Source organism: Limanda limanda, chromosome 1 (genome assembly GCF_963576545.1).
Source record: "Limanda limanda chromosome 1, fLimLim1.1, whole genome shotgun sequence".
NCBI classification, from domain to species: Eukaryota; Metazoa; Chordata; class Actinopteri; order Pleuronectiformes; family Pleuronectidae; genus Limanda; species Limanda limanda.
In genome coordinates this window covers 40,015,578-40,026,982 of record NC_083636.1, presented here as the reverse complement: position 1 = coordinate 40,026,982, position 11,405 = coordinate 40,015,578, and the positions used below count along the sequence as shown (strand labels likewise).

Here is an 11,405-nt window from a genome sequence, read left to right as displayed (position 1 = left end):
CACACACACCAGGGTGAAAGGTGAGGTAGGGTTGTGTGTGATGAACCGAAAGGGATTGGGAAATGCTCGGTACAGAGGGAGGTACTCCCCAATTATAGAAAGTGGTAGCGTATATCCATTCATGAACCTAATCATCACTCATGCAGTGTTGGATATTTCAGTTGAATTTATAGTTTTATATTTCGTGGTATCTCTTGCCCTCATTCATTATTATTATTATAATATTATCAATACAAATAGTAGTATTAATAATTCTAAATCTTAATTTAATTAATCTTTCACAAAATGCAGCACAATGTCCATTACAGCAATAAATGTACATGAAAGATATGAAGACATACAAAGAAACATAAAGTGTGTAGAAAATCATTGGGAAATTGAATCCAGTAAGAAAAACGTGAGATTAAATTAGAGCCTGTAACAACACTACTTAATAATATTTGAAATTGAGGTTAAGATGGAATACACATAAAGATAAAAAATGTACCACTGTGCAGCAGCTAAGTCTTCAACTTTCTTTTAAAAGATACATGAATGTTGTGTGTTATTAATGAATACACCACACTTAAAAAGCCCCAGGGTGGATTTTGATGATTGAAGTTATAAAACTATACACAACCTGCATTATAATATATTTTTGACACGCAGAGATTTAGACAAGACACCGACTCTGAGAGAGAGAGAGTGAAGACAAAACTGTTGTGTAACAATGTTCCAACACTTGCATCAGCAAATTATAAATGAAAAACCGAGACTATGGAGTTACAGGTTTGAGCAGTTATTCAAACCTCGTGAGACAATCTTTTATTTTAGATATGTAATGTTAGCTGGGGGTACATAGGTCTCTAAAGATTTGACGTTTTTATTTTTAATAATAACCTGTATAATAACCTGTTCATTTTATATTTTGTTTATTTATATTTTACATTATAAGAAATGTAATAAAAAAGTGACAAGCCCCCTTTCCCTGTGGTATTGTTTTCCTACAATGATTTGAAGTAAAGCTGTACGTCCCCCTGGGGAAGTCTGCAAACACACATCTCTACACAAACACACATCTGTACAACATGCAGCTGCAGCGTTATCAACATTGCCATGTGTACTTTGTGCCGGCTTATTGACACACTGGTGTTATGCACATGTGGATGTTTTAACAGAAGTGGTGGAAAGTAACTAAGTACATTAATCAGGCCCTGTAAGGTTCCTGTACTTCCATTTCATACTACTATTACATCACATTTCAAAGGCGATTGCCCGCTTTAGTTAAGTCCATTTGTTTTCTACTATAGTAACCAGTTACTTGTGACATTTTTTAAATTTTACATTAAAACAAATAAATGAGGTTTTTCTAAAATACAATGTAAAGCACCTCTTTTTCACTTGTGAGCTCTTTTAAAAGAGCAGTGGGTTTCCTTGTGGGGCCTCATGTCAATCAGTTACAGAGGACACATTATTATGATACTTGAGTAACTTTCTACATTATGGTACAGGAACTTTTACTTAATACTGGAGGTAAATTTACATTACTTATTATTTAGCTGACGCTTCTATCCAAAGTGACTTAATAGTACCTCTATAGCCGCTGCTCTGGCTGAGGGGGTAGAGTGGCAGCTTCTCACCAGAAGGTCGGCGGTTAGATCCCAGTCTTCCTCATCTGCATGCCAAAGTGTCCTTGGGCAAGATACTGAACCCTGAATTGCTCCTCATAGAAAAAGATGCTGCCCATAGATGTATAAATGTGTGTGTGAATGGGTGAATGGCAATACAACTATACTGTAAAGCGCTTTTAGTGGTCATCAGGACTAGAAAAGTGCTACAAAAATACCGACCATTTATTACTCCCCTGCTGGGTAAAGTAGAATTACAGTACAGTTTTCCTGAAGCTACCTAGTCCACCTTGTTGGCCAAACCACAGCCCAGTCTGAATAATTACGCATCAAGCCCTTTCAGTCCTGTTCCTGTCTGTTATTTGATCTAAATGTGTTCACCCATTTTCCTGCAGCAACATATCAGCTGAATGGATTGTCTGGGTAGCAAACATTTCCGAGAAGAGGTGATGAATGATGCATTTCAGCACCACGGACGTCGGAGAGCTCCGCAATTTACAGTACAGAGACGCAGGCGGCTGTGATAGGCTGGGAGCAGGAGGAGGCCGAGGTCACCTGGTGGGGACATAAAACAGGCCTGAATGAGAGAAAAGGCTTTGTATCTTCTGAGTGGAGGAACATTCACACCCAGAGGGAGGATCTGAATCTTGTGCTCACAGATGAGACTTGTTGCTCTGGCTGTGGTGTGCGGCCTGATCATCGGTCAGGATGCAGGGAGTGAGGGTAGAGCGCTTCAAGGATATGACTCGGCACAAAGGACACAAGCAACAGGTGAGTAACCAGAAAAGTTTGACGATAGAATTTTTCTGTATACATTTTTTATTTTCTATATATTAAGAAAACATTATATTTTGCTCCAACAATGGACATAATAGTCCATAATTTATGCAAGTACTTGAGGTAATTTACGTTTAAGTATCTTCTGATCAGACGCTTATATTCTTTCAGTCCACCTCAGCTCAGAAATGTAAGATTTGGCCTTTTCATATGTCATTGTTCACTTACATTTATTATACCATTAAAATTATAAACAGTATAGAAAACAATTGAAATCAACGAATTGTTTATTTAACTATATAAATAGAGTACATCAATATCATTGTGCTCACACATTTTGTATAAATAATGATGATAAAACAAAAATTAAATAAATAAAATAATATAATTGCTCATATGCCTACTATGTAGTAGCCATCCCTTTACTATACTGTAGTACATATTACTGCTGCTGTAAAGGTATACAAATGTTCATATAAAAAACAGCCTGATGTATATATTGAGGCGGCTGTAGCTGTTCGATCTCAGTCTCCCCCACTCCAAGTTTCCATGAGCAAGACACTGAACTCCAATTTGATCCTGATGACTGTGCCAGCAGTGTGTGAGTGATGTGTGATGGAGAAAATGCTGCACATAGATGCACTATATGAATGAGATGTGTGAATCACTTTGATCTGAAATATTAGTTTTTCTACATCAATTATGAATTTTCCCGTTAATTATTAACATTTGAGCCGTTCTCCGCTCATCTGTGATATTTTTCACATAATCAACATTTTGTAATAATAGTTGAAATAATGATAGCATTTCATAAATGTATGACTCATTGTTAAATTCAAAAAATGTATTTATACATTTGTTTACAAATGTATACATTTTACACATTTTTATTTTATACATTATTTTATAAAATACATTATTTTATATATTATACATTTGTTTACAAATGTATTTATTGATCTATACACAAATAGTGTATAGATCACTCGTGAATGATGATTATTTGAAAAGGGCAGTACAAGGAGGGATCGCAAAATTATTTTAAAATTAAATATTAGCCCATCTCAAAATGCTCAAATTAAAGAGGGGTTTGCAAAAACGACATAAAACAGCCCTACATTATTGAGTAATTACTTAAAGATTTCATCAAAGAAAATCCTGTAAAAATGTACCAAGCTCTAAAATTATGAAATATTTTAAAGCTCTAAAATAATGAAAGATGTTCTGTGGGTATTTTGTTATGTAAAGATTTAATTCAATTCAATCCAAAAGAGAAAGGAGACATACCAGGAACAGCATCAGGTTTCAGCTCTGACTAGCTGTTGTAATGAAAACAATAAGAGTGATATTTATGGATATAAAGATGTTATTAGTGATAGCAGCAACAAGTAGAGTCGATGTAGATGAATACATTTATTTGGAAACAAACTTATTAATGCATATTTGTATTGTTCAACTAGTTTGAATTGATTAGTGCTTTATTACTGTGACACAAACATTTTAGATCGCAGATGATTTGTAAGATTTCCAGTCTTGATGACATCTCAAAGCTTATTACAGTACAGTTTCACCCAATGACTCACTGGTGTCCTCCATCAGTGGACTGATTTCTCCGTCTGTCTCCTCAGGATCTGTCCTCTCTGCGCTCAAGAGGAGGACTGAGGCCGACCTTTTGGAGGAGCCAAGCCTATGTTTCTCCCTGAGGGAAAACGAGGAGCAGAGGCAGCTGCTGTGCAACGACCGCAGGAGTAAATTCAACTTCAACCCGTTAAGCCTTCGCTTTGGGAAACGTTACATGTACAGGAGAGCCGTTAAAAGAGCCCGGACAAATATATTCTCACCCCTTTCTCTGTTCCCACGAGAACTGGAGGTGCCCACCTGAGAGAGACAAATCTTTTTCATATGTGTTTAACAATTTCACATCATGTTTCCCTGAATAAAACTTTTATACCTAGCTTTTATTTGAAAGGACTTTGACATCTACAACAATTGAAGAGTTATGAGAAAAAAAAATTGAAATAAAATGAAATTATAAAAATGTGTCAAGGACAAAGGACAATTATTTTGTGCAATGGTTTCTCTTAATGACCACAGTAGGTGTAGTAAGAAATATGATTAAAACAAACTGACTTTCTGAAGTTGCTTAATTAAACCACTGGCTTGTGGTGTTTCTGGGTACATTACTAGTCTACAAATGAAAAGGAAATGGAACGGAAATAGAAAAAATATAAACTAATGATAATAAATATATTAAATAAACAAGAAAGAAATGGAAAGAAACATGTATTAATCCGGACACAAAAATTACAAAAGATTGCCTATTCCTTTTTCTGTTTGGGATTTATCATTTATGTAAAAACATTTGTATGAAGGGAAGAGTTTTCTCTCTGCGACATTCACCCATTAGAATCATGAGACTGGTTATGGCAGATAATGATTCAATTCAGATGATGATTCAATTCAATTCACCATCTATGAATGAATCCCTAGGATATCAGTGAAAATGTCGAAAATCCAATAAAGAAATAAAGAAATCCCGGTTTGACACATATTTAATGGTTTTATGTGAAATGTATACCATCCATTTAGAATACTGTATTTGTTGTGTTTGCAACTTTTAACCAAGATAGCGGTGTGTTTATCTAATTTACTGGACAAATGATGAATCTTGTGACTGGTTTGCATCATTTATAGAAGCTTTGTTTTTCCAGAATAAAACACTCGCATACACAAGGCACTCTTTATGATGTTCAGTTTATTAAGTTACACATTGTGGTTTCAAACACACAAGGTCAGACAGTCAGAAAAAAATAAAATAACATGAGCTGGACATCACTACACCTCCTTTGCAGCTCAGTTTCTTTAAAACAAGAGGGAGAGATAAACCTTTACACTCATAATGAGCTATGTGTGCAGTCGCTTGTCTGCTCTACCACTTTACCAGTTTCAGGTGAAGGCTGCAGGGAAGCTGTGTGCTTTTGGATGTGAAGGGTCTTTCTCTGAACCACTAAGCGGTGGAGGAGGACTGTGACACTTGTGGGGATTGTGCTTGGTCCTGGTCTAAAACAGCTGAAACATAAGATATCCATTCAGAGTACAACAACAGAGGTCAGCTTACATCTCCTAACACCAACACACAAACACCAACTACGAGCTGTTTGGGGGCAAATGTGCTTATTATAGTGTTTTTGGGCTTAAAACACTGATATCATCCTTTAAAGAGAGCGAGACACAGTCTAAGAGAGAGGGATGTTATGAAGGAGTGTGTGCGTGTGTCAGCTGGCCTCAGCACCACTGTGAGTGTGTGTGCAGGTACAGTAGGCTCAAATGTCCTTGAGGTCCTTCTGGATGCCCCACAGAGTGTCGGCACTCTTCCTCAGCTGGCCCACCTCGGCGTCCGTCAGGGTCATGTTGACGACGCTGCTGACGCCTGTGCTGTTCAGCACACAGGGCAGAGACAGGAAGACCTCCTCGCCGATACCATACATGTCCTGAGGAAACACACGCCGGCAGCAGTTAGGTGAAGAGGACGTCACATGTTTATACTATATAAAGGCATATTGCTGCATGGGGGTGACAGGTGCCAGACACAGTGTTAAAGGAATAATTCAACATTTAGGGAAATATCTATTAATATCTGTGCTGAGAGATCATAGCACAAGTAGACATGAACTCAGGGGAACCTCTGTCTTTCATGTGTCTCCAGTGACCGCTGGTGACCAGATTTCACTTCCCCACTTTACATACAAACACGTGTCATTTCTGTTCCCTAAGACCAAACAATATTGTTTTGAAACAGTCTTACTACCGTAGTCAATGTGTGTGTTACTGTGTCGATATGTGAGGGCTGGATAGAGAGGAGAGGGCAGAGCGGAAACAATGAGCTGCGAAATAAGATTTTACACCTTTGAAAACAAATTTTATTCAATAAGTGGTGATCAACAACAAACTGTGGAGACTGACAGAATGAACATGAATAACAACGTGGTCACTCATGAGTGTGGAGAGCTGAATTTTAGAAATTTAGACAGAGCAAGTCAGTCAGTCAGTCTTCCTGCTAAACTAGGCTATCTACATTCTCATATTAGCTCCATATTTAACAGAGACATGGGATTGGTGAACACATCAATCTAAGAAAGAAAAGGAAATATTGTGAGCATATTTTGAATGCTTTAGAAAGCATTTTACACCGACACCGTGTACACATTTGTACTCCTGTGTGTGGGGTGAATGGTGCCAGGGACACAGTATTAACAGGCCACAGCAGTAGTGGAGGAGTAAAGAAGTAAACGTTTTTTGTTCAATGTAATTTTTGATTCACAGATGAATAAGTAATCAGTAAGTATGTCTTTTTAAGCCAAATGTAGCACCACTTCCCCAAATTGGGTTGGAGGATGTTATTTGGCACTGTAAACTTGAAAAAAAGGGAATACTGAAGAAACATGAGCAGGTGAATCTTTTTTTATTTTATTAACAAAAACAGCAGAAGACAACAGAAATACAAAATGATACCTAGGTAATACAACAAAGGCAAATCATGCTAGCCTCACAGAAAGCGGCCAACTCCTCTCTCCCACCTTCACTACTGACTGGCATTTTCCTTTATAGCCTCACCTGCCTGGAACCTACCACCTGCGCTGGCAAGTATAAGGTGAGCTAAACAGAAAGAAAAGTCGAAACCACACTCAACACGGCGAACACAAGACCAACTTAGGACTCTGCTGGGCTACTGCTGATCTGACAATTCCATCTATCTGCACAAATACAGCAGATAAATGCAATAAGTTGACTAAATTGTTATCTAATGCAGTAAACTTCACCCATTTTCTGTCACTTTGAGTCTGCCCAGCCCCTCCTCTCTCAGACACCTGATCTTTGCAAACCTGTTGTAACTCTCCCTGATCGACCTGCTGATCTGACCCGACATACCTGGCAAAGCCAAACAGAGCAACATCACAACATCACAGACATAACAATAAACTGTCAACACTGACTTGCTGCAAAATAATTCAACCATGAAAAAGATAAACTACATAATCAAATTGATAATCAAAATTCAAATAATAATCAAATTACCAAATGTGACTGACCTTGACCATGGTGGAGACGGGGTGCACCCGGCTCATGTTCTTGACGATGCTCTCCGTCAGGTCAGCCACGCTCAGGCCGATGGCCCAGTTGGTGTAGCCCTTCAGCTTGATCACCTCATAGGCACTGAGACACAACACAGTACTTAGCTATGACATTATTATGACATGTGCCTCTGTTAGACATTGTTGGCTGCTTCAAATCTCAACTATTTTTGATACAGAGGTTATTATCATAACTTGTTTCATAGTATATAGTATAAATAATGTTTATATGTTGTTTTGTTTGTCATGCAGGTTACCATCCAATTGACATCTGTACATTTAGGTTTTTGTAATGAGTGCAAATATTTGGTCAATGTGTTCTATTGACACCTTTAAGTCCAAAATAAGCCTGGAAGAGGAAACCCTTAGCACTAATAAATCATATAATAACCATATTATAGATAGATAGCATAAGAAAACCTGCAGGTTGTACTTCAACTAAATAATTGTTTAATAATGTACAATGATTTGTGCACACGCACACACACACTGTAAAATGTTACTGTTGCAAGCATTAATTATATATGCAGATGCAGAGGTGTAACTATAGCAGGGAAAATGAAATAATTGAATCTTAATTTGATACCACCACAACCACCACTAATAATAACAATAATGAGATTATAAATGTAAACAATATGCATTAATAATAATAGTAAAAGTAATAATAATAATAATCATAATAATCATAATAATAATAATAATACATGAATGGATCATTGACAATCTTCGATTAATAGAAGTAGTATTAATATTATTGTTGTTACTTTCGAAATAATATCTGTTAAATTAAACACAGTGTACCTGTCCACCACCTCTTTGTGTGTGGCCTTCCACTGCTCTTTATCAGAATCTGTGCCGATGTCCGGATTCAGCTTCTGCAGGTTGACTCCAGCTACGTTTGCTCCACTCCACACAGGAACTAGAAAAACACATACAGTTACTTTGTATGATTATCATGCAGATTCACAATCTTTTTCAGCATGAACGATTCCCGACAGAGAGATGACCAACATCAGCGTTGTGTGTGTACCCACCACTCGTGTCTCCGTGCTCGCCCAGCACCCAGCCGTTGAAGGAGCTCGAGTGAATGCCAAGGCGTTCGGCCATCAGGTAACGAAAGCGGGCGGAGTCCAGGTTGGTGCCGCTGCCGATGACGCGGTGCTTGGGGAGACCGCTCAGCTTCCAGGTGACATATGTGAGCACATCAACTGTGGGGAACATGTTACACCCAGGGGTCATATTGGATGCACTTAGAAAAACAACTGTGTGTGTGTGTGTGTGTGTGTGTGTGTGTGTGTGTGTGTGTGTGTGTGTGTGTGTGTGTTGGTGTCTTCACCAGGGTTGGAGACCACAATGAGTGTGCAGTTAGGGCTGTACTTGACGATCTGGGGGATGATGGACTTGAAGACGTTGATGTTCCTCTGCACCAGGTTGAGGCGGCTCTCTCCCTCCTGCTGGCGAACGCCGGCCGTCACCACAACCAGGCGGGAGTTGGCTGATACAGAATAATCTGGGGAAGGAGGAGGGGACGAGGAAGAATTGTACACTTTATTATCCCCACTCTTTAATTTAAGGTATTTATATATAAATCAATAACATGACTGAGTATTGGACCTTAATGCACATTTGCCTGAGCTCTAACAGGCATTCACGCTTCCAAGCCAGAGGTTACGTTGCCACAGGGACCACTTGCCCTGAAACTCATGACCTCAGTTAATAAGTACTCACTGCTCAGAGCTGACAGTGTCTAATAGTGACGTTGTCAGTTATAAGCTGATTTCACATCACAACTGACGCATTAACTTTAATAGCCTGCAGCAGAATGCAGCCTCAGCTCCTGACCTTTGTCAGCGACTATCTTGGAGGTCTTGAGGAAGAGGCTGCCGTGCTGCAGGTCCATCATCTCTCCTTTCAGACGATCCTCCATCACATCAACCAGAGCCAGCTCATCACACAGGTCCTGACCAGCGGACAAACAGAAGTGAGACGGATGATGGTATAGATCAGAAATATGACCTTTACACTTTCATCAAGCTTCTCCTTAATGTGCATTTAGATTTTCTTTCCATGTCATTTAGGGGTTTCAAAACATTTTGTATAACATACAAATAAATAAAAGTTAATTAATTCAAATTAATGAATGAATTAACAAAATTCATATACATTAAAATATTCAAACTGTGTGTGCGTGTGTTTGTGTGTGTGAATGTTTGCATTTTGAATAGCATCTTTTTTAATATTTTTTAAAATTGTATTTATCTTTCATCACACAGACCAAAACAAAACATCAACACCCTTACAAAACATACAATACAAACAAAAGCATGATAGACAATAATCACAAAAGACAAAAATAATAATAATTTGTGTTATTATTATAAAAAGCCAGACTGTAGAGCGATAACTGCAGCGTTACAGCCTACACTAATAGAACATTCAGTGAAAATAACATATAAAACAACACAGAGAGGGAGCGTAACTGTGATGTTGTATCTTACCCGCAGCAGGATGCTGACGGCGCAGGCCATGCCCACCTGGCCCACCCCGACCACCGTCACCTTGTTCCTGGGAGGCTCAGCCGGGCCAGTGGCCAGGGGGCTGATGAGCTTCTGCAGAACTGAGGACATGATGCAGCTGCAGGGAGAGAGGGGACATGTAAGTGGTTCAGACATGACTTGTTCATCCAAACCTTGATCATCATACAATAAGCAACGAGGGGACTGCGCATGAGTCGTGTGAAGCAACACACAGGTCAAAGGTCACAGAGACACAGATCTATCGCTCAGGGGGTCTTGGGTAGAAATATAAGGAAAGGGACAGTCATGCAGTCAAATTAACACTAGCTTGAAACATAAATGTTGATGTAATGTCCTACAACTAATTAATACTGCCATTATCAGCCAATAAGCATGTTAGCCCTCATAACACATAAATGCTATAGTCTGCGTGTATATAATTACATAGTCTACAACGAACTACACAATTAATTTTGGTTTGTAAAAAAAAAAAAACGAGTTACGGTATCACCATGGTTACACACACTGACAGGAGAAGGCATGATGGACGTCAAAAAGAGAGACACTGTGAGTCCAAGCTAGTGCGAGAAACAAACCAACCAACAACAACCAACTGACACATTTCAAACCAGTGGAGTTTAAATACTCGTGTTTCATCATTTCTCAGAAGCAACATCATCACTGTCCCAACGTCAACACACAATTTGCTCAGGAATCACGCAAATCTGAACATGCACATCTGTAAATGATACATCCATGAGCACGTTGTCATGGCTACTACGGTAGGTATGTGCGTGACACTGACAGCAGCTATCTTCTCTGTTGTCATCCACCGACACAAGATGGGTGCCACGGGGTCTGACTCTTATTAAAGGAACATGGAGTTCTTCACACACATTTACACTACGTAAGTTGTGAATGGGATCATTGCATGAACTCAAATGTCAGACATGTAAAACTCTGCCTGTGGGTGCCTTCATCTTTTCGGATTCCTTATTAACATGTGAATTTTTAAGAGCCCAAAGAAGTGCAGTGTTAAATTTCGACACGCAATACATTCAATATTAATAAAAATAAGAATAAACAGGCTACCAGGGCTCTGTCAGTGGGGATGGGGCAGTGGGCCCTCAGTCTTTGGACCCAGTTCAAAATTACTTTTTCTTGTCTAAAGATAAACTACATTAGTGGTCTGTAACTGGGTCAAACCTCGCTGCAATATTATTTTGATCGTAAGATTATATATATATTATTATACTATATTTCACCATGTAAGCTTAGACATGGTGCTGCAAGTGCTGATCACCATCCTGGCGTCAACATTCATAGATTCACTTCGTCTTTAGAAAGTTGTCTTCAAACTAAAGGCACAA

General features: G+C 38.7%; 2 protein-coding genes across 3 annotated transcripts; one reads left to right on the top strand and one right to left on the bottom strand.

The window, feature by feature from the left end:
• The first annotated feature begins 2,257 nt into the window (after positions 1-2,257).
• Positions 2,258-4,266, top strand: kiss2 (kisspeptin 2). Its single transcript, XM_061078811.1, has 2 exons — positions 2,258-2,378; positions 4,013-4,266. Exons 1-2 carry the CDS (start codon positions 2,267-2,269, stop codon positions 4,264-4,266), a joined length of 366 nt encoding a protein of 121 aa, XP_060934794.1. The 5' UTR covers positions 2,258-2,266.
• A 1,441-nt stretch (positions 4,267-5,707) lies between these two features.
• Positions 5,708-10,146, bottom strand: ldhba (lactate dehydrogenase Ba). 2 transcript variants are annotated; one of them, XM_061073302.1, is made up of 7 exons: positions 10,018-10,146; positions 9,362-9,479; positions 8,856-9,029; positions 8,554-8,727; positions 8,321-8,438; positions 7,475-7,598; positions 5,708-5,875 (listed from the first exon to the last, which is right to left on the bottom strand). In XM_061073302.1, exons 1-7 carry the CDS (start codon positions 10,144-10,146, stop codon positions 5,708-5,710), a joined length of 1,005 nt encoding a protein of 334 aa, XP_060929285.1. The 2 variants fall into 2 exon arrangements, with proteins under 2 accessions (XP_060929285.1, XP_060929294.1); XM_061073311.1 differs by lacking the exon at positions 8,856-9,029.
• Between the last annotated feature and the right edge of the window lie 1,259 nt (positions 10,147-11,405).

Coding starts and splice junctions, on each gene's coding strand:
- kiss2 (XM_061078811.1), top strand. CDS start 2,267: ATGAGACTTGTTGCTCTGGCTGTGGTGTGCGGCCTGATCATCGGTCAG. Junction 2,379..4,012: donor ACAAAGGACACAAGCAACAG/GTGAGTAACCAG, acceptor CTGTCTCCTCAG/GATCTGTCCTCTCTGCGCTC.
- ldhba (XM_061073302.1), bottom strand. CDS start 10,146: ATGTCCTCAGTTCTGCAGAAGCTCATCAGCCCCCTGGCCACTGGCCCG. Junction 8,439..8,553: donor CGAGCACGGAGACACGAGTG/GTGGGTACACAC, acceptor GTGTTTTTCTAG/TTCCTGTGTGGAGTGGAGCA. Junction 7,599..8,320: donor CACAAAGAGGTGGTGGACAG/GTACACTGTGTT, acceptor GTTGTGTCTCAG/TGCCTATGAGGTGATCAAGC.